General features: G+C 47.4%; 2 protein-coding genes across 19 annotated transcripts in view; both read right to left on the bottom strand.

Annotated features, from left to right (window-relative positions):
- LOC135971883 (glutathione S-transferase Mu 1-like) lies at positions 1-11,302 on the bottom strand. 8 transcript variants are annotated; one of them, XR_012416824.1, is made up of 6 exons: positions 10,740-10,984; positions 10,394-10,469; positions 9,898-9,962; positions 9,306-9,406; positions 1,208-1,285; positions 1-387 (listed from the first exon to the last, which is right to left on the bottom strand). XR_012416824.1 is itself a non-coding variant. In XM_065548367.2 (6 exons), exons 1-6 carry the CDS (start codon positions 11,065-11,067, stop codon positions 5,332-5,334), a joined length of 519 nt encoding a protein of 172 aa, XP_065404439.1. In that variant the 5' UTR covers positions 11,068-11,302; the 3' UTR covers positions 4,880-5,331. The 8 variants fall into 8 exon arrangements, 5 of the variants coding, with proteins under 5 accessions (XP_065404439.1, XP_065404435.1, XP_073855919.1 ...); XR_012416822.1 differs by having other exon boundaries at positions 1-394; XM_065548367.2 differs by lacking the exons at positions 1-387; positions 1,208-1,285; positions 10,740-10,984 and adding exons at positions 4,880-5,421; positions 9,507-9,588; positions 11,024-11,302 and having other exon boundaries at positions 10,394-10,530.
- The window catches only part of LOC102146720 (glutathione S-transferase Mu 2), a 27,876-nt gene continuing 3,477 nt past the window's right edge, over positions 759-25,157 (bottom strand). For 3 of the 11 annotated variants that reach the window (XR_010588240.1, XR_010588224.1, XR_010588217.1), the window contains 2 exons: positions 24,330-24,496; positions 22,396-22,937 (listed from right to left, as the gene is read on the bottom strand). Coding sequence is in view for 6 of the 11 variants with exons in the window: in XM_073999777.1 (XP_073855878.1) it covers positions 22,848-22,937 (90 nt within the window). In the remaining 5 variants the exon portion in view is untranslated. Of the gene's footprint in view, positions 1,286-13,253; positions 13,886-22,395; positions 22,938-24,329; positions 24,497-25,157 lie in introns of those variants that run through there. The other 8 variants (XM_073999777.1, XM_045365746.2, XM_005542448.4 and 5 more) reach the window with 4 other exon arrangements.

The raw sequence follows: 25,157 nt of genomic DNA on the forward strand, positions 1-25,157 counted from the left end.
GCCTGTAGGAAATTTATGTGTTTATTTATAAATCTAGGTATCTCTCATGGGAATTGGCTCACACAATTTTGCAATGAAGTCCCATGATCATCTGCTGCAGGATAGAGAAGCAGGAAAGCCAGTTGTATCATTCAGTGTGAGTCTAAAGGCCTCAAAACAAGGGTGGGGTGTGGGGCAACGGTGTTAGACCCTGATCAAGTCTGAAGGCCAGAGAACAAGGAGTGTGGATGTCCCAGGATAGGTGGAGATGGAAGTCCCAGTCAGAGAGATCAAATGCACCCTTCCTCTGTCTTTTTCTTCTCTCTGGACCTTGACAGTTTGTTGGAAGCCCCCTCCATTGCTGAGAGAAATCTTGGCTCAGTCTTCTGATTCAAAGGCCAATCTCTTCTGGAAACTCCCTCACAAATACAATAATTTTACCATGTGAGTATCCCTTAGCTTGGTCAAGTTAATGCACAAAATTAACCATCATATTATGCCACAGAAAACCAAGAACAAAATCACAATTAATTACATTGAGCCTGTGGGAGAAAAAGCCTTGACTGCCACGAGATCATTCTTACCCTTTCTCCAGGAGTTGACTAAGCCACAGGCAGAGAATGGGTAAACAGAGAGTTTTCTGCAGGAGAGTTATGAACAGGTAGATTCATAGAGTGTGATTCATTGGCAGAAACATGCACAACCAATAAACAAAAAAGGTGAAGGAAGAAAACTTGAAGGTATTCTTTTTTTTTTTTTTTTTTTCAGATGGAATCTCATTCTGTCTCAGTGCAATGTGCAATGGCACGATCTTGGCTCAGTGCAACCTCTGCCTCCCAGGTTCAAGCGATTCTTGTGCCTCAGCCTCCTGAATAGCTGGGACTACAGGTGCCCACCACCACGCCTGGCTAATTTTTGTATTTTTAGTAGAGACAGGGTTTCACCACATTGGCTAGGCTGGTCTCAAACTCCTGATCTCAAGTGATCCACCCGCCTCGGCCTCCCAAAGTGCTGGGATTGCAGGCATGAGCCACCACACCCAGCCAGAAAATTTGAAGGTGTTCTTATTTTTAAAAAAATCATAAGATGAAATCTCCATCTCCTAAGTGTCTAAAATAGTGCAGAAAGGTCCGTGTACCCTGCTGGTGGCACCATAAATTAAGTTATTCTCTCTGGAGAGCAATCAAATTATCTGTTATAATACCATTAAACCATTCTCCCCCTTTACCTTGTAGTAATCGCCTCTGGGGATCTACTCAAAGTAACCAAAAGCGGGACGGAATTGTTGAAACATGATCACCCTGCTCTAAAAACAAATACATAAGTTAGAAAAATTCACATATCCCATAGCATAAGAATGACTAGGCAAACTACAGTTTATCCACAGGAACTAATGTTAGATAGCTATTAATATTAGAAGTAGGCATGCATATAGACTGCCAACATATACAGATTTTTGTTTTGTTTTGTTTTTGAGACAGCGTCTTGTTCTGTTGCCCAGGCTGGAGAGAAGTGGCACGATATTGGCTCACTGCAGCCTCCGCCTCCCGGGTTCAAGCGATTCTCTGCCTTAGCCTCCTGAGTAGCTGGGACTACAGGAAAGGGCCACCACACCTGGCTAATTTTTATATTTTTACTAGAGAAGTGGTTTCGCCATGTTAGCCAGCATGGTCTCGATCTCCTAACCTTGTGATCTGCCTGCTTTGGCCTCCCAAAGTGCTGGGATTACAGTCATGAGCCACCCCGCCCAGCCCATGTACAGATTTTTAAGTAAAATGTTAGGCCAGGCGTGGTGCTCACACCTGTAATCCCAGCACTATGAGGGGTAGATAGAGGTGGGTGGATAACTTGAGGCCCGGATTTTGAGACCAGCCTGGATATCATGACAAAACGTCATTTCAACTAAAAATACAAAAATTAGCCAGGTGTGGTGGTGTATGCCTGTAGTCCCAGCAACTCAGGAGGCTGAGGCACGAGAATCGCTTGAACCCAGGAGGCGGAGGTTGCAGTGAGCTGAGACTGTACCATTGTGCTCCTGCCTGGGCAACAGAGTGAGACTCTGTCTCAAAAAAAAAAAAAAAGTAAAATATTAAAGAGAAAAAACTGTAGAATCTAAGAGTATACATGCACACCAGTCTCACCTATCCAAAGAAGTAGGCATGAATACAAATCTAAAGATAATTTGAAATTACACCATTAAGATGATCCTATAATTTGCTTAACAACTATTCAATGAGCACCTAATATGCTCAGGGACTGTCCTAGATGATGTGCAAACACCTGTAACATCAGTGAACAAGAAGAGACAAAAACACATGCCCTCATGACATTGACATCTTATGCGGGAAAGCAAACAAACAAGAGCACACAAATAATGTAAGACACATGTGCATGCTTTTCACTGAAGTGTAATGTACATACAGTGCACAGGCCTTAAGTGTGCTATTCTGTGGGCATTTCCACTTGTATACTCTTCTGGAATCACCTCCCAGATAAAGAGAGAAAACTTACAGCACTCCACCAGGCGCCTTCAATAGGCAACCTTCCAGTTCTCACCAGGGTCACCAATCACCTGACCTGTGATACCATGGACTCATTTCCCTCTCCTGGTTCTCGTGTAAGTGGAATGAGATCGTATGTCCTTTCTCCTGTCTGGATCCTTTTACTCCACACGTCTGTGAGGCCCATCCATGTTTTTGCACATAGCGTTAGCACGTTTATTTTCATTATACCGGAGTAAGTATTCCATTATACGAATGATGGAATTATGTTCATAAACCAAGTTCATTTGTTCGTTCTTCTAGTCATGGAATTTGGGTTGTTTTCAGGTATTGGCTATTTAAAATAAAGCTGCTTTTGACATCATTATACCTGGCTCTTGGAATCCAACAGGACTCATTCCTGTAGAGTAGGACTTCTGGGTCCTGGGTAGATGTATGTTTAGCCCCAGCTGACACTGCCAGTATTCCAAAGTGACTTTCCCACCAGCAAGGCATGACAGTTCCAGTTACTCCACAAATCACCAACAATTGTCAGTCCTTTCAATGTCAGCCATTCTAGTGGGGATACAGTAGGATCTACGGGTTTTTAACTTTCTGCTGTCTAATGATGTTGAACACCTTCTCACGAGCTTATTGGCCATTTGGATATTCTGACTCATTTGTTAATTAGTTGTATTTTTAGATCTACACTTTTTGCAGAAGAGACCTTTGTTGATTTGTAACAAATTCTGTCTGCTGAGCCTTGTATGAATACTTGACCTACAGACTGAACAACTATTTCTGACATCACAGCTTAGGGAGTGCTAAGCTATGAGATTCTTCCTCCGAAGCAGCTCACTCTCCAGTGAGATTTTAAATTACTTCAAGAAGATGCAATGCAGATAAAGCTATGGGATTGCTGTCAGGGTGGAGGAAGCCTGTGCTTAGAATGTTTCGGCAAGGATGTGAGTCAGGAAGACATCAACCTGCAGATCCCCGCGCAGTCTTTGGAATTACAGACCTCAGAATGGCAGAAAATGCTTAAGTAAAAAAGCAAAAGATATGGTCAGGTGCAGTGGCTCATGCATGTAATTCCGGCACTTTGGGAGGCTGAGGTGGGTGGATCACAAGGTCAGGAGTTCGAGACCAGCCTGGCCAACATAGTGAAAACCCACCTCTAAACCAAAAATACAAAAATTATCTGGGCACAGTGGTGCGTGCCTGTAGTTCCAGCTACTCGGGAGGCTGAGGCAGGAGAATCGTTTGAACCCGGGAAGGGGACGTTGCAGTGAGCCAAGATCACACCACTGCACTCCAGCCTGGGCAACAGAGTAAGATTCCCTCTCAAAATAATAAAAATAATAATAACTTTAAAAAATCAAAGGATGCAGTCAGACGCATCCACCTACTCACCAGAAATGCTCAATTTCAGAAAGGAGTGGGTAAGTCTATTAGAGGTCTGAAGGTTTTCATCATAGAATTCTATCCCCAGCTGATATGGTTTGGCTGTGTCCCCACCCACATCTTACCTTGAATTGTAATAATCCCCAGGTGTCAAGAGTGGAGGCCAGGTGGAGATAACTGAATCATGGGGGCAGTTTTCCCCATACTGTTCTCGTGGTAGTGAATAATCTCACGAGATCTGATGGTTTTATAAGTGGGAGTTCCCCTGCACAGGCCCTCTTGCCTGCTGTCATGGAAGATGTGACTTTGCTCCTCATTTGCCTTCTGCCATGGTTATGAGGCCTCCTAGGCCCTGTGGAACTGTGAGTCCTTTAAACCTCTTTCCTTTATCAATTACCCAGTCTCAGGTATGTCTTTATTAGCAGTGTGAGAACAGACTAAAACATCAGCCAGAGTATTCAGTAAGTATGTAAAGACACTTTCAGTTGTGCAAGGACTAAAGACATTTCTCTCACAGGTACCCAGGAAACAGAGGAAGTAAACCCAGAGAGAACGTCCTGATGACAGCTGTGCAGCAAGCCTGGAGAGGGTACCTGGAAGACATCTGAGAAAATCAATAGAGATTGGGTCCTGGAGACCTAACAGAAGTGATGCAGTCATATAGTGGAGAAGGTAAAAGAGACCCTGGTTCTCTCGGATGGAGATTCCACCCCCTTGGGGTCCTATTCAATGAGACACAAGCTCTGGGTAATTATGGAAAGCACTCAGTAAGGCTGGATGAATGAATGCGAGACCCAGGCCCAGAAAGAGACATTCTTTCCACAGAGCCTCAGGGAGCTTCCTGCTCTGAGTCTGTCAGAAATGGGAGCAAGAATTGTCAAATGCCTTACTATGCCCAGCAGACTCCGTTAGAACCCGGCCACTGCCAGGATCACCAGCCAGTCCCTTGGAAGAGGCAGTGACAGACAGACAGTCTGGGTAGATGGCCAGGAGCAAATAAGACAAGACACAGCAAATGTGATTGAGGCTTTACTTCGATCAGGTAGGCCTAAGGCAGGGGCCATGTTACAGGAGCAGGGCCTGTAAACCAGTCAATGCTGCTCTTTCATTCAGCACGGGGACAGCTTGGGGCTGAGCTCCACAGGCGAGGGGCTAGGCAGGCCCCTCAAAGCAGACACAACCACTAACAGGAAGGAAGGTCAGGCTGGCTTTAGTGCCGCGAAGGGTAATATTGGGAGGGGGATGTTCATGAAGGAAAGTGGGTAACTGAGGCTTTAAAGCACCTGCATGGGACAGGGGTTTAGGGGAGGTGAAGAGGGGACAATAAAGTCTTAGGGGTAAAGATGGGAATAAACAGGAGAAAGGAATGAGGAGCCAGGTGCTGGGATGCAGAGTCCAGCTGCGCTCCACAGCCTGGGCAGAGGGCTGAGTATGGGCACCTCACTCCCACCTCCTGGCCTTCCAGGCATTACTTGTTGCCCCAGACAGCCATCTTTGTGAACACAGGTCTTGGGAGGAAGCGGCTGGACTTCATGTAGGCAGAGATCTTCTCCAAGCCCTGAGACGGGGGAAAATAAGGCCAGAGCTCAAGGTCAGCTGCCCATGGGGACAGCCCCACTGCAGACACAGCAGGTCAGGGCCTTGGCCACAGCCTTTCCACGTGGGCTCAAGTGCTGGGACATCACACAGCCTCTTAGGGTCCCCAGATCTGCAGAGTTAACTCTTCCAGCTTCCTTTAAGTAATGCTGTACCACAGAAACAGCTAGCACTTATGGAGATTCTACACTGTGCTGGCTGCTCTGTACCCAAGAGAAATTATAATACAAGCTTAGAAAATCCACTTGACTGCTCTGCAAGGCTGAATCTATTACCATCGTTTCTCATGTGGGAAACAGAAGTTCAGCAACTACCTCACATTTAAATACCTAGTAAGGGGAACAGGGCTACAATGTAGCCTGGTTCTGTCTCTCTCTGGTTCTGGCCTCTTTCTGCCAAATACTCTTCTTCTTCTGCCCCACCACCCCTCACACCGGGCCCTGTCACCCCTTAACTGCACAAACAGTCTCCTTTTCCACAGGGAGGCTCTTGGCTTGTCTGGGTGTAGACACACAGAAGGGACCTCCAGCAGAACAAACGGGCTCACAACACACTCACCCAATGTCTCAGTAAAACCTGGATGAAAGTGGAATGGGGGGTGGCAGTGCATAAGAAAATGAAAGGTGAGACTAGGCTCTAATCATTCCCCTTAAAGCGGAAAGTCCAAAGTTCTCCATCTAATACCTGAGCAGAATCTCACTGTGCCCTAACACATGGCATCTCCAGCCCTGCTGCTGCAGATCAGGCTACAAGACACTCAGATGTGCTGTGCACAATCTTACCAGGATTGAATTCCCATATAAAGTATTCAAAAAGATCCAGCCAGGCATGGTGGCTCACACCTGTAATCCCAGCACATTGGGAAGCCGAGGTAGGTGGATCACCTGAGTTCAGGAGTTCGAGACCAGCCTGGTCAACATGGTGAAAGCCCATCTCTACTAAAAATAGAAAAATTAGCTGAGTGTGGTAGCGGCTACTTGTAATCCCACCTACTCAGGAGGCTGAGGCAGAGAATTGCTTGAACCCAGGAGGCAGAGGTTGCAGTAAGCCTAGATCACGCCACTGCACTCCAGCCTGGGCAACAGCAAGACACAATCTCAAAAAAAAAAAAAAAAAAAAAAAATTCCCAGACTGCTTGTTCTCAAACTGATTGACCTTGGCATGTCACAGGCCAGAGACCTCAGCTGTCCTCCACCCCTCCCTTCCCACCACATCTTACATAACTCCAAGGCCACTTAAGCCTGGACCAGAACCAGAGCTGATGGGAACTAGCTAAGCAAGCAGATCTCTTGATGGGGAGTGGGAAAGGGAAACAGATTCTAGGCTCAGAAGCTCTTTGGACTAGTGCCTCAAATTCCCAAATCTGTCCTAAAGCAGGATTTGCTGCTCTCAAACAAGATCAACACGGGTGAGGGATGCTTCTCCGTGAGTGAGGGCAGGCCCCGGGCCCAGTACCCAGGTGGTGCCACACACCCCTCAAGGGTTGCTCTGCCGGCAGGCCTCTCACTGCACTCTTTTCCGGGATGGGGCGGTCATCTATGCATCTCCCACTGTGCCTCACACCCTGCCTCATGCAGAGGAGAAGGTCAGTAAACAGGAGTAAAACCAGCGTGCCACTCATCTCACAGGGGGAACACGTGGAACATTGGAGGGAAAAAAGAGAAGAGGAGTAGCACTTAGGGAGGCCAAGGCAGGCAGATCACCTGAGGTCAGGAGTTTGAGACCAGCCTGGCCAAATGGTGAAACCCCGTCTCTACTAAAAATACAAAAATTAGCTGGACATAGTGGCGCACACCTGTAATCCCAGCTACTCTGGCAGCTGAGGCAGGAGAATCGCTTGAACCCAGGAGGCGGAGGTTACAGTGAGCCAAGATTACTCCACTGTACTCCAGCCTGGGCAACAGAGCAAGATTCTGTCTCGAAAAAAAAAAAAAAAGGAAGACAGGTGGAGTAAGAAAGTGCCCCAGCACTGGGCATTTCAACATAAACTCCTTCAACAGGGGCACCCACATATGTACCTTAATCCAGCTCCAGCCACAGCCCTGGCTCTCAGGACTCCCCACACAGGGGTCCGATCATGCAAAGCTTCTGGAGGTAGCAATGAATATTGCCCGTGGGTTTAGCACTAGACATCAACGCCACCGTTGTGCCAGTCCTACTATTGCCAGCTCCATCCATGGTCACGAAGTGCTCTGCCTCTTCCAAAGTGTCCTGGGCTGTGAAACCCAGGCTAGGGGAAGCCTAAGGCTTTTTCTCTGGTCACATACAGGAGAGCCCTGACTGCCACCCATAGATCCAGAGGCTCATAGAGAGCCCAGCACAGCCTCCACCAGCTCTGGGACCCTGAGCAATGCCTGACCATCTCATTCTCAGTTTCCTTATCTCCAAAATGGGCGAGATAATTCTGTCACCCTGTTGGAATGTTATAAAATTCAAATTCCACACAATAGGTATAATGTGCTGGGCACGGTTCGTGGCATGAAGCCAATGCTCAATAAATGCAAGTTATTCTATGTGTAGCTCCAGGACTGGGAAAGCATCTCAAAGGAGGGAAAGGAACAAGGGGCATCAAAGAGAAAGGAGGATGGGGGCATCACCTCAAAGCGGGAGATGAAGTCCTTCAAATTTGGGAAGGCATCCAAGCCCTTGGGCTCAAATGTATGGTGCAGGTCAAGGACATCATAGACGAGAAAATCTACAAAAGTGATCTGCACAAGGCCAAGAATATGTGGGCTGGAACCTCCACAACACATGAAGCAAAACAGATCTCATTCCCTATATCACTCCTTCTTTACCGTGTCTCCTGCAAACCATGGCCGCTTCCCCAGAAACTGTGAGTAGAGCTTTAGCTTTTCAGGGAGTTCCTCCAAGTATTTTGGCTTCAGTTTCTCCTGAGGCAGAAAACAGCTGTCACCACCCTCAGACAAAAGCTCCCTGCATAGACATGGCCTCCCCAGGGCTGTGGATGGCCCAGGCTGGCCGTGGGCAAGCAGCCATCTTCCCCGCAACTAAAACTGGGGCAGTGCCCAGGCTTCAGTTGGATACATCAGCAATTATTAGACTCTGACTGGGTGCCAGACCCTATCTGAAGTGATCAGAAGGCAGAGAGGAATGAGATGCCGTCCCTGAATCTGTTATCACTGACCTCCCAATAACCTCTGGGTCAGCCCCAGTGGCGCCCGAGCACCTGGCAGCCTTTGGACCCAGACATGGGCAGAATCAAGGATGCAAAGAACTACAGGAGCTCAGGGAAAGAAGTAGAAAGTTCCTCCTAATGGGGTGGCAAGAGAAAACATGGACATTGACCAGTTTCCAGGGAGATGAGAAGTTCAGGTTGAAAGGAAAGAGGGAGAGGAATAAAGGCCCGCTGGCTGCCTCTGAGCTGCCTGTTATGAAAATGCGTGGATCCCTATGCATGTCAATGACAGCACTTGGAAAACTGTGGAGGAGAAGATGCAATTCAATGGTGCCACTACATTCCTCTGTCTTGTACTTGAGTCTGTATATTCTAGGAGCAGGCAGGTGAAGTGAACTGGCTGAGAGAAATGACCCAGGACAGAAGTCAGAGGCCAGAGGCAATGAAGGAGATTCTAAACCCAAACTTTACCATCTAGGAATTGAATTTCTACCCTGGGATGCCTGGATCGTGTCCTAAGATTGCTGGGAATTGCCTCTGCTTTTGTTGACATGACATTGGAGTCGTAAGGATAACTGTTGATAGTATGGGAAAGCACTTGGAGGATGAGTGGTACCAAGGACTTAAGAAAAGACCAGTATGTGCAGGAATGCAAGAGTCCTGGTCCCAAATCCAAACTCTGCCAGGTGCAGATCACTGGGGAGACTCACAAATTCTGGGTTGTGGCAGATCATGACCAGCTGCATATGGTTGTCCATGGTCTGGTTCTTCATAATGTGCACACGAATCTTCTCCTCTTCTGTCTCCCCACCTGCCACCCACAAAACACAGAGTCTTTCTGAGCATCGCACCCCAATCCAGCCAAGGAGGAGGCCACCTTCCCCCCACACACTGCAACAAACCACACTCACACAGGTTGTGCTTGCGGGCAATGTAGCACATGATGGCGTTGCTCTGGGTGATCTTGTGAGTCCCATCAATCAAGTAGGGCAGCTGGATGAATGGGAAACCGGGGAAGCTCAGTTGGGCCACCAGGTTCCCCAGCATCCCCTTCCCATAAGCAAGGGTAGAGAGGAGACCCGGCACTCACTGTGCCTGCTCATGGCAGGCCTGAGATAGAAATACTGTCACATGAACGAATGAGCTTGGACACAGAACATCATGGAAGGGCTGTGTAGACAGCCAGGAGTGACAGGAATTGGGCAGAAGACTCCTGATCCTAACCCCTCTAAGCTGGGAGAGGAGATGCGGTCAGAGACACATTGCACTTGCCCCCAAAACCGCCCCTTCCCCTGCACCTACATTGGGAAAGTCCAGGCCCAGCTTGAATTTTTCATTCAGCCACTGGCTTCTGTCATAGTCAGGAGCTGTGGTGGGGAAGATGAAATAAAAACAAACCTCCCCAGAGCCCAGCCCTCCTTCCCCGGGACCCTCCCAAGGAGCCAGTGGCAAGACCCCTGAGACAGGTGGATCTAGAATCCAACCACTCAGCCCCACATCCCAGGGTTCAGAGAGAAAGAATCCCGGTGAGGGCTCTGGACCCCACAAGGCTAAGGCTTCCAGGGTTTAGGCAAGCCCTGAGGTACACCCAACCCAATTACCCAGACAGGGGGCCCAGCATCCCGCCCCAGCATTCTGCCTTGCAAGGCCAGAGGGCTCCCTCCCCAGGGCTCAGGGAAGGGACAGCCTGCAGCTCCAGCAGGGGAGGCCTGCAGAGGCAGCCACAGCTGGCCACCATGGGTTGCTTGGTGCCAACTCAGCGGGAGTGGGCAGGGCCCAGACAGGAAGGTGCCATTACCATCCTCCCTAAAGTACTTCTTTTCCTCATAGCTTGAGTCTGTGTATTCCAGGAGCAGGCGGATGACGTGGGCCAGCTGGGAGAGAGGGCCGGCAGCTCGGGTCAGAGATGGAGAGTCCCTGACTTGGTGACTTTGTCTGCAACAGGAACACCCCCAGTTTACACTGCACGCACACGTCGCCTCCTCTGCCCACCCCCACCCCCAAATACACACACACACAGTCTTGCACAGGCCCTTCTGAGGGAGACCTCCCTGAAGAGGAAGGATCCCTAGAGCCGGTCCCGCAGCTGCTCCACACTTCCCACCCTGCGCCCTGGTCCCACCGTCCAGCTGACCCTCGCTCACCCCTCGGATGTCCCAGTACCCCAGGGTCATGGGCATGGTGCCTGTTGGTGCGGATTCTGCAGACAGGCCACAACCGGGGTACAGACTATAAGAGCTCCACAGAGGGGAAAGGAGGGGCCTTGCTGCCATCCCGCCCCTTGGCCCGCCAAGCCCCCGAAACGCGGCAGTCTGTGGACCCGGAGCGCGCTTCTGGGGCCGGAATCAGTAAGACCCCCGCCCGCCTCCCAGCCCCGAGGGTTCCCGGAGGGAGGTCAGGACGCCCAGAAGCCGAAAGCGGGAATCACCTTCGCCAGCTTCCCCTACCCACCCTGAGGCTCCACGAGTCCATCCAGCCCTTGCTAAGTCCACAGCGACCTGGCCCTGCGCTTGAAACAGCCAGATCCTAAAGGAGCAAAAAGCTCTTCTCCCTTCTCCTCCCTGCCCGCGGAGTCCCTCAGCCTTCTCTCCGCTGCCCAGTTCCCGCGGGCTCTGGGAGACTCGGGCTGCAGGGATCAGACTAAAAGGTGGTGGCCCCAACCTGGGAATTTAATTCTGCCCGTCACTGTCAGAGCAGGACTTCCTCTGATTCGAAAGCTACTCCGAGGGCTTTGTCTCCCCTCTAGCCCCGCCTACACAGGAACGGTGTCAGTGGTATGGGAAGGACCCCCAAGAAATGGGTCAGAGTAAAGGAAATGTGGTCTGTGTTTTCTGTTAGGGGCCCTCGGGTACTGAGTCCTTTGGTCATCTGGCTAAGTACTATGTAAAGTAGCCACTTCGTATTTTGGCACAATTTATGAATCTAAATTAAAGGATCAGACCCAGCAAGTTGGTGAGGTATCTGAGGTGCCCCCTGGAAATGTCCAGCCAGTCCACTAGGTGAACCTCACATAGACCAAAACAGCAACAGCAGCAGTGAGTGCAGTGGCCACAGAGGGCAGGCGAGGGAGGGTGGAAGAACTTCCGGGACCAAACTGAGGGTCAGGCTGCTATTTCTCCAGCCCCACTAACCAGATGCAGATCACCTGGAGAGGAAGAGAGGTTTTATTTCTGCAACTGGTTACAGGGAGAAGGTCTGGAAATTACCACCAGACCAACTCAAAATTACAAAGTTTTCCAGAGCATATATACCTTCTAAGCTATATGCCTACAAGTGAGTGTGCATCATCTAAAGACATAAGTGATTGACTTCTTTAATCTATAACTAAGTTCTGGGTCCTGAGACCTTACTCTGGAGCCTCAGTCTATTTACTTTATCTAAATGGGTCCAGGTGCCGGGGGTGATTGCCCTTATGTCGTTTCCTGCTACCTCACGGAGGTGTGGGGAGTTCCCTCAGACCCCCAGTAAAACTTGTTTAATCCTAAATGGATCCTGTTAAGAATTCCTTGGTTATTTTGTCATGCTTTAAGGCCCAAGAAAGGCCTAAGCAAAACTCTTGGTGGGCTTTTGTTACGTTCCAGCCTTTGTATAAAGGTACCGGCTTTTTTTTTTTTTTTTTTTCTTAGCTTTTAATATCTAATCACTCAGTCAGTACTGAGCCAGTTGTTATGGAGGCCTGTGTTAGTGAGACCTGGTCTGCCACACAACCTGTCATCAGAGAGGCCAGAACCCTGTCCTGCTGAGGAGGGAGGTCAGAGTATGGTGGCCAGAGAGGAGCCTGAGGGCTCCCCACAGGACCACAGGCTGGGACCCTCACCTCTCCAGATCCACCGTTCTGGACCTGGCTCCTGACCCATGTGTGTTCTTCAGTGTGAGATGGTGGCTCCAGTGGCCTTTGAAGTCACACTGTGATATGTGACTCGTGGTACAAGCTCCACAAAAACAACGTTCAACCTGCCAACTTTCTTCTTTCAAGGTAGAAAGGAGACTATTTTGAAAGAGTTGTGCAATGGCTTGGCCTGGGGTTGACTTTGCTTTGTTTAAAGGATATTACAAATAATAATGGATATATGAAAACAGATGATAGACCTTTAAGGAGAAATCATTTTACAATGTAAAGGACAAGGTTATTGCACTGCGCTCGCTCTCTCTCTCTCGCTCTCTCTCTCTCCATATATATATATATATATATTTGGTAATTAGCTAAAACATTGTTAGGACTCCAGAGCATGAACCCAGTATATCAAAAAAGTTTCAAACCACCTGGATAACGTGTGGATTGGGGTTGAGTGGCACAGGTAGATTTCATCACATCCCTATTAGGCCACAGAAATCAGGTGGTCGGCAGGTGTCTGCTAAGTTGGGGCACTTGGACACTGTGTCACTGAGGATGGCAAGGCGCGGTCCTTGTTGCAAACACTCCCCACCCATCCAGACCTGGGCAGTACTCCCAGCTCAAATACCTGGTAGGTATCCACGTTTAGGAAGCAGTTTTGGCCTCAAAGTGAATTCTCATGTAGATTTTCCTGCATTGAGGCAATAGCACCAGCACAGACACAAGTGCCTGGCCCTAGGAATTGTTACATTTCTCATTATGCATTAAGAGTTTATGATTCTGAGTTTATCCATCTTGAGCTGTGAAAGATAAAATGTCTAGATCCAACTAAAAGAAATGAATTTTTAAGAAAGCTAACACTCATGAGAATAATAATTTTGAAACACATAGAACCGGTACTGTTACATTGGTATTCACATATTTGGTAATTCCTCTAATGAAACAACAGTTGTTGAGATCCTACCACATTCCAGGCACTATGAATAAAACAATGCTTCAAGGACACTGTACTTTGCCCATCTCCAACGACATATCAGGTGGGAACTTCAGGGGAGAGATTTTGAAAATACGGGACACTTCTTAGTGTTTTTGCACACTGAGAAGAAGTGGAGTGGGAGAGGGATTGAGTGCAGGAGAGAGAAGCAGTGCCTGCTGTTGCAAGGACTCTGAGGAGCCAGGAAGATGGGCCCCAGGCCCCAGGTGGCTTCTTCAGAAGGAGGAGTATAGCTCTGCGGAAGGCAGGAAGGGCTGGACCAGCAGGATCTCCAAAGTAGCTGCCACAGTGGCCACGAGAATCACACCAGCAGGGCAGTGCGTCTGTGGATGGGGAACTGGAGCAGCGGGGATGAGGGAAGATGCAAGTGTTCTGAAGGAAGGGGTTGTAGCCAGTTGTCACCACACAGAAACTCAGTCCCGACAGGGCCAGGTCTTCTGGATTTGTATGTGCTGTCCGAACTGCAAAATGTGGACAAGTTCTAATTTTTAAAACAGCGCTGGCACAGACAGTCAAAATGCACTGGGTCCCATTTTACCAAGGGCCTGTAAGGGGACCTCTGGACTGGATTTCATAATTCCTTCTGTCTCTTCTGTCAACATTCTTATATTCTCAAGTCAAATTAACAGAAAATCTACATAAAATGTTGTCAGAGTTTTGAAAACCAATCTATTAGAAACAAATACTGACAGACAATAAAATGTATCCTACTTCATGGAAATGTATTAAAGTCTCTTAAATATTGTTTGGGTGAACTTAGGAAATCCAAAATATAAAGAATCTTTGCTTCAATCTGAAAAGAAGAAAATAAAAATCACCATATCCAAGATGCTACCAAATTTGAACTGAGAAAACATTTTTCCAACATGCCTGTGATACCAAAAATAAGGCAAACAAACTAGAATTTCAAGAAAGTAGAAAAGGAACAAAGTTAGAGATGGAAAAAGAAGTGGAAGCAAGAAGTTACCTTAAGAATATTGAAACTAACCAATTTGCTTGTTATACATAATAGATTATTTTCTTGAAAGTTAGCTGATTAACAGAGTATTAGTACAACAAAAACAAAAAATAAAATTACAAGTTAATGCAAATCAGAAAGAAGATGTAGTATAAGTGATTTTTTTTTTAATTGGGGAAACATTTTTTCTAAACTCGATGTTAACTGATGTTACCACCAAGCGGAAGAAACACAAACAGGCCAAAACATGATAAGAGATAGAGATTCTGAATGAAGTAATAAAAGAGCAATAAAGAAAAATAACAACACAAAAGGGCATTTGATCCTTAGCTTTTGGCTGGATATGTTTTCAAAAATTTTGAAAATGGCGTGGATGACACAGATTGTCATCAACATAAACGACAGACATGACCTAACATGGGAAGGACTACACAGGCAAGCATGATTATAAATCACTGTCACTTCTCAGCCTGAATCCAAACGTCAGGAATGCCACCTCAGAGAAAAGAAAATGGTGTTTTTCTTATAATTGGAGTTGTGCTCATAGGGAGCTTGCTGGGGGAGAGAGAGACAGAAAGGCGGGGGCAGGAGAAGGAGGGGCAGAGGGTACTCTGGGGGGCAGAAAGCCCATGTGGGAACACTAGTATCTAGGGTAATCAGAGTCATTTATAATCTTTCTACAAACTTCTCAAACTCTGACACTAGATCAAAATAAAAGGTAAAAAAACATTAAATATACATGTAATCATTAATAAGTATTAATAATACTTACATTATTAAATGTTGCATCAATAAGGACATAACTATATGAGTTACATTATGATTTTTAAAAATTATTATTATTTCTGAATGCCAGTATCCATCCAGGCCACCACTGGATGTGATTCAAGTGAAGGTGATTTTACCCCTCAGGGGACATGTACGTCTGCCTGGAGACTTTGTTCACTGTAAACAGCAGGAAGCGCCCATGCTATTAGTGGGGAGAGGATGGGTAGGATGCTGAGCGCCCTCCGATGCTCAGGACAGCGCCTCACAACAAAGAACTCTGCCCTGCAAATCTCTGTGCAGCTGAGGTTAAGAAACCCTAGTCTATGAGCCAGGACTGGGTCAAAAGCTGCAGTGGGAGAAACAAGGTCCTCGAAATTCTGGTGGCAGGAAGGAGACCAAAGGACCCACTTCCCTGGACACCAGCTGGCAGAAGGGAGGACCTAGAGACAATCTCAGCTGGCGCAGTCCCTGCGGGCATCAAGCTGCTCATCAGCAATGAGAGAAGGAGAACTGGGCAGGGAAACGGTCTACTAGGTGGACAGGCTGGGGGCAGCCTCGTCTTCCAGGATACAGGGTAGGGAGTGGTGGGACTCTCTCTGGCAGCCAGACAGCAGGCCTCCCCTGCAGCTCTGAGCACATTGTTCCAGAGCCAGGCAGCCCGAGCTCAGCACCATGGGGTAATTCTTCTAGAGCTGCTGGGGCAAAGCTAGGCAGGATGAACTGAATTTATTTTAAAAGGTATCCACCCTGATTGAGAAAGGTGTGCAGAAAGTTGCTACAAGTCACTGCCAACCTGTAATGGCTTGACTAGACCCTCCCTGCATTTAACACCCCCATAGGGGTGACCAAAAGTCAAATATACAATAAGCACCTGATGACTGCCACAGATATGGATATGAGTGATGCCAGTCACCACAGAGGCAGCCACCTTCCCACTGTTCACCCACCCTTCCAAGCCTGCCAGAGACCCTCACCCAAAACGAATCGTCAAAATGTGCAAGCAGATGTTTTGATCTTTGGAGCCTTTAAAATAATGATCATCAACAGACAGATTTACCAGGAGAAAAGAGGATATCTTCCCTGGAAATCTCCTTGGAGTTTACCGCAAGGCATCTCAGACAGTTCTTTCCATATGGAAAAAAAAAACCCAGGTGTGGGCAGAAGCCACCCAGGTGCCGAGGCAAGTGACCGAGGGCACGAGCTGTTCCAGTGTAATAAAATATATAAAACAAGAAGAGTTATACTAGATCTAGATCATAGACATGATTATATATGAATATCATTAATCATTAGTTTGTAGCAACTGCTCTTTATTCCACTATTATAATAATCCTTGCTCTACAATCATAACCTAGGAAAACCCAGGCCATACAGAGATAGGAGCTGAAGGGACATAGTGAGAAGTGATCAGAAGATAAGAGTGTGAGCCCTCTGTCACGCCCATACGGAGCCACCAGAGGGCTCCTTGGTCTAGCGGTAACGCGAGTGTGTGGGATGACGCCCCTTACCAAGCAGACCCTGTTCTAGCGGTAGCGTCAGTGCCAAGGAAAAACACCCCTTACTTAGCAGACGGGGAAAGGGAGTCTCCATTTCCCCGGGGGAGTTTAGAGAAGACTCCCCTCCTCCACCTCTTGTGGAGGACCTGACATCAGTTAGGCCTGCCCCCAGGTATCCAGAGGCCTAACCGTCTCCCTGTGGTGCTGTGCTTCAGTGGTCACATTCCTAGTCCACTGTCATGTTCCATCCTGTACACCTGGCTCTGCCTTATAGATAGCAGTAGCAAAATTAGTGAAAGTACTAAAAGTCTCTGATATGCAGAAATAATGGTGTAAGCTGTCTTCTCTCTCCCTCTCTCCACCTTGGCTGCCAAATAGGGAAGGGCCCTCTGTCCAGTGGACATGTGACCCACGTGACCTTACCTATCATCGGAGATGGCTCACACTCCTTACCCTGCCCCTTTGTCTTGTATCCTATAAATATCAGCGCAGCCTGGCATTCGGGGCCACTACTGGTCTCCGCGTCTTGGTGGCAGTGGTCCCCCAGGCCCGGTTGTCTTTTCATTTATCCCTTTGTCTTGTGTCTTTATTTCTACAATCTCTCATCTCCGCACACGGGGAGAAAAACCCACTGACCCTGTGGGGCTGGTCCCTACACCCAGCTAATAGATATGTTGTAGCCTTTTATCCTGTGTTTGATGTTTTAAAACTTACTTATTGATGACGGTGACCCACTTGTGTTTGGTTTTTTGTTTGTTTGTTTGTTTGTTTTTTGCTATGTGTAATAGTCAAGGTTCTTCAAAATGTGAAGTGTCACCACTAAGATAAGCCTGTAGGAAATTTATGTGTTTATTTATAAATCTAGGTATCTCTTATGGGAATTGGCTCACACAATTTTGGAATGAAGTCCCATGATCATCTGCTGCAGGATAGAGAAGCAGGAAAGCCAGTTATATCGTTCAGTGTGAGGCTAAAGGCCTCAGAACAAGGGTGGGGTGTGAGGTGACGGTGTTAGACCCTGATCAAGTCTGAAGGCCAGAGAACAAGGAGTGTGGATGTCCCAGGATAGGTGGAGATGGAAGTCCCAGTCAGAGAGATCAAATGCACCCTTCCTCTGTCTTTTTCTTCTCTCTGGACCTTGACAGTTTGTTGGAAGCCCCCTCCATTGCTGAGAGAAATCTTGGCTCAGTCTTCTGATTCAAAGGCCAATCTCTTCTGGAAACTCCCTCACAAATACAATAATTTTACCATGTGAGTATCCCTTAGCTTGGTCAAGTTAATGCACAAAATTAACCATCATATTATGCCACAGAAAACCAAGAACAAAATCACAATTAATTACATTGAGCCTGTGGGAGAAAAAGCCTTGACTGCCACGAGATCATTCTTACCCTTTCTCCAGGAGTTGACTAAGCCACAGGCAGAGAATGGGTAAACAGAGAGTTTTCTGCAGGAGAGTCATGAACAGGTAGATTCATAGAGTGTGATTCATTGGCAGAAACATGCACAACCAATAAACAAAAAAGGTGAAGGAAGAAAACTTGAAGGTATTCTTTTTTTTTTTTTTTTTTTGAGATGGAATCTCACTCTGTCACCCAAGCTGGTGTGCAGTGTGCAATGGCACGATCTTGGCTCAGTGCAACCTCTGCCTCCCAGGTTCAAGCGATTCTTGTGCCTCAGCCTCCTGAATATTTGGGACTACAGGTGCCCACCACCAGGCCTGGCTAACTTTTGTATTTTTTAGTAGAGACAGGATTTCACCATATTGGCTAGGCTGGTCTCAAACTTCTGACCTCAAGTGATCTGCCTGCCTTGGCCTCCCAAAGAGCTGGGATTACAGGCATGAGCCACCACACCCAGCCAGAAAATTTGAAGGTGTTCTTATTTAAAAAAAAAAAAAAAAAAAAAAAGATGAAATTGCAATCCCCTAAGTGTCTAAAGTAGTGCAGAAAGTTCCGTATACCTTGCTGGTGGCACCATAAATTAAGTCACTCTCTCTGGAGAGCAATCAAATTATCTGTTATAATACCATTAAACCATTCTCACTCTTTACCCTGTAGTAATCACCTCTGGGGATCTACTCAAAATAACCAAAAACAGGAAGGAATTGTTGAAACATGATTACCCTGCTCTAAAAACAAATAAATAAGTTAGAAAAATCCACATACCCCATAGCATAAGAATAATTAGGCAAACTATCCACAGGAACTAATGTTAGGCAGCCATTTAGTATCAGAAGTAGGCATGAATACAGACTGCCAACATATACAGATTTTTTTTTTTTTTTTTTTTTTTTTTGAGACAGAGTCTCGCTCTGTTGCCCAGGCTGGAGTGCAGTGGCACGATCTTGGCTCACTGCAGCCTCCACCTCCCGGGTTCAAGCAATTCTTCTGCCTCAGCCTCCTGAGTAGCTGGGACTACAGGCAAGCACCACCACGCCCAGCAAATTTTTGTATTTTTTTGTAGAGACGGGGTTTCACCATGTTAGCCAGGATGGTCTCCATTTCCTAAGCTCATGATCTGCCTGCCTCCCAAAGTTCAGTTCTGGGATTACAGGCATGAGCCACCACATCTGGCCCATATACAGATTTTTAAGTAAAATGTTAGACCAGGCGCGGTGGCTCACACCTGTAATCTCAGCACTTCGAGAGGAGGAAACAGGTAGATAATTTGAGGCCTGGAGTTCGAGACCAGCCTGGCCATTGTGGCAAAACCTCATCTCTACTAAAAATACAAAAATTAGCCAGGTGTGGTGGTATATGCCTGTAGTCCCAGCTACTCAGTAGGCTGGGCCACAAGAATTGCTTCAACCCATGAAGCGGAGGTTGCAGTGAGCTGAGACTGCACCACTGCGCTCCAGCCTGGGCAAAGGAGTGAGAATCTGTCTCAAAAAAAAAAAAAAAAAAAGTAAAATGTTAAAGAGAAAAAACTGTAGATTCTAACACTATACATGCACACCAATCTCATCTGAAGAAGTAGGCATGAAAAAAAACTAAAGAGAATTTGAAATGACACCATTCAGAAGAACCTATAATTTGCTTATTAACTATTCAGTGAGCACCTACTATGCTCAGGGACTGTCCTAGATGATGTGCAAACACCTGTAATATCAGTGAACAAGAAGAGACAAAAACACATGCCCTCACGACGTTGACATCTTATGAGGGAAAGCAAACACACACAAGCACACAAATGATGTAAGACATACATGCATGCTTTTCACTGAAGTGTCATATACATACAGTGCACAGGCCTTAAGTGTGCTACCCTGTGGAATTTCTCACTTGTATACTCTTCTGGAATCACCTCCCAGATAAAGAGAGAAAACTTACAGCACTCCACCAGGCGCCTTCGATAGGCAACCTTCCAGTTCTCACCAGGGTCACCAATCACCTGACCTGTGATACCATGGACTCATTTCCCTCTCCTGATTTTTGTGTAAGTGGAATGAGATCGTGTGTCCTTTCTCCTGTCTGGATCCTTTTACTGAACACATCTGTGAGACCCATCCATGTTTTTGCACATAGTGTTAGCACGTTTATTTTTATTATAGCGGAGTAAGTATTCCATTATACGAATGATGGAATTATGTTCATAAACCACAGTTCATTTGTTCATTCTTCTACTCATGGAATTTTGATTGTTTTCAGTTATTGGCTATTTAAAATAAAGCTGCTTTTGACATCATTATACCTGGTTCTGAGAATCCATTAGGACTCATTCCTGTAGGGCAGGACTTCTGGGTCCTGGGCAGATGTATGTTTAGCCACAGCTGACACTGCCAGTATTCCAAAGTGGCTCTCCCACCAGCAAGGCATGACAGTTCCAGTTACTCCACAAATCACCAACAATTGTCAGTCCTTTCAATGTCAGCCATTCTAGTGGGGATACAGTAGGATCTACGGGTTTTTAACTTTCTGCTGTCTAATGATGTTGAACACCTTCTCATGAGCTTATTGACCATTTGGATATTCACTTTTGGGAAATGCTTGTTGAAATTCTGACTCATTTTTTGATTAGTCGTATTTTTGGATATATAGTTTTTGGAGAAGAGACCGTTGTTGATTTGTAACAAGTTCTCCCTGCTGAGCCTTGCATGAATATCTGACCTACAGACTCAACAACTATTTCTGTCATCGCAGCTTAGGAACTGCTAAGCTATGAGATTCTTCCTCTGAAGCAGCTCACTCTCCAGTGAGATTTTAAATTACTTCAAGAAGATGCAATGCAGATAAAGCTATGGGATTGCTGTCAGGGTGGAGGAAGCCTATGCTTAGAATGTTCCGGCAAGGATGTGAGTCAGGAAGACATCAACCTGTAGATCCCCACGTAGTCTTTGGAATTATAGACCTCAGAATGACAAACAGTAGAAGCTTAAGTAAAAAAGCAAAAGATATGGCCAGGCGCAGTGGCTCATGCATGTAATTCCAGCACTTTGGGAGGCTGAGGTGGGTGGATCACGAGGTCAGGAGTTCGAGACCAGCCTGGCCAACATGGTGAAAACCCGTCTCTAAACCAAAAATACAAAAATTATCTGGGCACAGTGGTGCGTGCCTGTAGTTCCAGCTACTCGGGAGGCTGAGGCAGGAGAATCCTTTGAACCCAGGAAGGGGACGTTGCAGTGAGCCAAGATCACACCACTGCACTCCAGCGTGGGCAACAGAGTAAGATTCCCTCTCAAAATAATAAAAATAATAACTTTAAAAAATCAAAGGATGCAGTCAGACGCATCCACCTACTCACCAGAAATGCTCAATTTCAGAAAAGAGTGGGTAAGTCTATTAGAGGTCTGAAGGTTTTCATCATAGAATTCTATCCCCAGCTGACATGGTTTGGCTGTGTCCCCACCCACATCTTACCTTGAATTGTAATAATCCCCAGGTGTCAAGAGTGGAGGCCAGGTGGAGATAACTGAATCATGGGGGCAGTTTTCCCCATACTGTTCTCGTGGTAGTGAATAATCTCACGAGATCTGATGGTTTTATAAGTGGGAGTTCCCCTGCACAGGCCCTCTTGCCTGCTGCCGTGGAAGATGTGACTTTGCTCCTCATTTGCCTTCTGCCATGGTTATGAGGCCTCCTAGGCCCTGTGGAACTGTGAGTCCTTTAAATCTCTTTCCTTTATCAATTACCCAGTCTCGGGTATGTCTTTGTTAGCAGTTTGAGAACAGACTAAAACATCAGCCAGAGTATTCAGTAAGCATGTAAAGACACTTTCAGTTGTGTAAGGACTAAAGATATTTCTCTCACAGGTACCCAGGAAACAGAGGAAGTAAACCCAGAGAGAACGTCCTGATGACAGCTGTGCAGCAAGCCTGGAGAGAGTACCTGGAAGCCATCTGAGAAAACAATAGAGATTGGGTCCTGGAGACCTAACAGAAGTGATGCAGTCATATAGTGGAGAAGGTAAAAGCGACCCTGGTTCTCTCTGATGGAGATTCCACCCCCTTGGGGTCCTATTCAATGAGACACAAGCTCTGGGTAATTATGGAAAGCACTCAGTAAGGCTGGATGAATGAATGCGAGACCCAGGCCCAGAAAGAGACATTCTTTCCACAGAGCCTCAGGGAGCTTCCTGCTCTGAGTCTGTCAGAAATGGGAGCAAGAATTGTCAAACGCCTTACTATGCCCAGCAGACTCCGTTAGAACCCGGCCACTGCCAGGATCACCAGCCAGTCCCTTGGAAGAGGCAGTGACAGACAGACAGTCTGGGTAGATGGCCAGGAGCAAATAAGACAAGACACAGCAAATGTGATTGAGGCTTTACTTCGATCAGGTAGGCCTAAGGCAGGGGTCATGTTACAGGAGCAGGACCTGTAAACCAGTCAATGCTGCTCTATCATGCAGCACGGGGACAGCTTGGGGCTGAGCTCCACAGGCGAGGGGCTAGGCAGGCCCCTCAAAGCAGACACAACCACTAACAGGAAGGAAGTTCAGGCTGGCTTTAGTGCCGCGAAGGGTAATGTTGGGAGGGAGATGTTCATGAAGAAAAGTGGGTAGCTGAGGCTTTAAAGGGCCTGCATGGGACAGGGGTTTAGGGGAAGTGAAGTGGGGATAATAAAGTCTTGGGGGTAAAGATGGGAATAAACAGGAGAAAGCAATGGGGAGGCAGGTGCTGGGATGCAGAGTCCAGCTGCGCTCCACAGCCTGGGCAGAGGGCTGAGTATGGGCACCTCACTCCCACCTCCTGGCCTTCAAGGCGTTACTTGTTGCCCCAGACAGCCATCTTTGTGAACACAGGTCTTGGGAGGAAGCGGCTGGACTTCATGTAGGCAGAGATCTTCTCCAAGCCCTGAGACGGGGGAAAATAAGGCCAGAGCTCAAGGTCAGCTGCCTATGAGGACAGCCCCACTGCAGACACAGCAGGTCAGAGCCTTGGCCACAGCCTTTCCACGTGGGCTCAAGTGCTGGGACATCACACAGCCTCTTAGGGTCCCCAGATCTGCAGAGTTAACTCTTCCAGCTTCCTTTAAGTAATGCTGTACCACAGTAACAGCTAACACTTATGGAAATTCTACACTGTGCTGGCTGCTCTGTACCCAAGAGAAATTATAATACAAGCTTAGAAAATCCACTTGACTGCTCTGCAAGGCTGAATCTATTACCATCGTTTCTGATGTGGGAAACAGAAGTTCAGCAACTACCTCACATTTAAATACCTAGTAAGGGGAACAGGGCTACAGTGTAGCCTGGTTCTGTCTCTCTCTGGTTCTGGCCTCTTTCTGCCAAAATCTCTTCTTCTTCTGCCCCACCACCCCTCACACCGGGCCCTGTCACCCCTTGACTGCACAAACAGTCTCCTTTTCCACAGGGAGGCTCTTGGCTTGTCTGGGTGTAGACACACAGAAGGGACCTCCAGCAGAACAAACGGGCTCACAACACACTCACCCAATGTCTCAGTAAAACCTGGATGAAAGTGGAATGGGGGGTGGCAGCGCATAAGAAAATGAAAGGCGAGACTAGGCTCTAATTATTCCCCTTAAAGCAGAAAGTCCAAAGTTCTCTATCTAGTACCTGAGTAAAATCTCACTGTGCCCTAACCCATGGCATCTCCAGCCCTGCTGCTGCAGATCAGGCTACAAGACACTCAGATGTGCTGTGCACAATCTTACCGGGATTGAATGCCCAGATAAGGTATTCAGAAAGATCCAGCCAGGCATGGTGGCTCACACCTGTAATCCCAGCACATTGGGAAGCCGAGGTGGGTGGATCACCTGAGGTCAGGAGTTCGAGACCAGCATGGTCAACATGGTGAAACCCCATCCCTACTAAAAATACAAAAATTAGCCGGGCATGGTGGCGGGCAACCGTAATCCCAGCTACTCAGGAGGCTGAGGCAGAGAATTGCTTGAACCCAGGAAGCGGTGGTTGCAGTGAGCCGAGATCATGCCACTGCACTCCAGCCTGGGCAACAGGCTTGACCCTGGCACATCACAGCCCATAGCCCTCCGCTCTCCTCCACCCCTCCCTTCCCACCACCTCTTATATAACTCCAAGGCCACTCAGCCTGGACCAGAACCACAGAACCAGAGCTGATGGGAACTAGCTGAGCAAGCAGATCTCTTGATGGGGAGTGGAAAAGGGAAACAGATTCAAGGCTCAGAAGCCTGATGGACTAATGCCTCAAATTCCCAAATCTGTAGTAATGTAGGATTTGCTGCTCTCAAACAAGTTCAGCACACACCTCACAGGCTGCTTTGCCTGCAGGCCTCTCATTGTACTCATTTTCAGGATGGGTCAGTCATCTATGCATCTCCCACTGTGCCTCACACCCTGCCTCATGCAGAGAAGGTCAGTGAATAGGAGTAAAATCAGCGTGCCATTCATCTCACAGGGGGAACACGTGGAACACTGGAGGGAGAAAAGAGAGGAAGAGGCCAGGCACGGTGGCTCATGCCTGTAATCCCAGCACTTACGGAGGCTGAGGCAGGTGGATCACCTGAGGTCAGGAGATCGAGATGAGCCTGGCCAACATGGCGAAACCCCATCACTACTAAAAATACAAAAATTAGCTGGATGTGGTGGCATACACCTGTAATCCCAGCTACTCAAGAGGCTGAGGCAGGAGAATCACTTGAACCCAGGAGATGGAGGTTGCAGTGAGCCGAGATCACTCCACTGCACTCCAGCCTGGGCAACAGAGCAAGATTCCGTCTCCAAAAAAAAAAAAGAGGAAGAGAGGTAAAGAAGGAAAGTGCCCCAGCACAGGGCATTTCAGCATAAGCTCCTCAACAGGGACACCCACATATGTACCCTAATCCAGCTCCAGCCACAGTTCTGGCTCTCAGGATTCCCCACATGGGGGTTTGATTGTACAAAGCTTCTGGAGGTAGCTACAAATACTGCCTGTGGGTTTAGTTATTCAACATCAATGCTACTATGTGTCAGTCCTACTATTGCCAGCTGCATCCGTGGTCCTGAAGTGCTCTGCCTCTTCCAAAATGTCCTGGGCTGTGAAACCCAGGCTGGACAAGGCCTGAGGCTTTTTCTTTTGTCACAAAAGGGAGAGCTC

The sequence above is a fragment of the Macaca fascicularis genome, chromosome 1 (assembly GCF_037993035.2).
Source record: "Macaca fascicularis isolate 582-1 chromosome 1, T2T-MFA8v1.1".
Taxonomy (NCBI): Eukaryota; Metazoa; Chordata; class Mammalia; order Primates; family Cercopithecidae; genus Macaca; species Macaca fascicularis.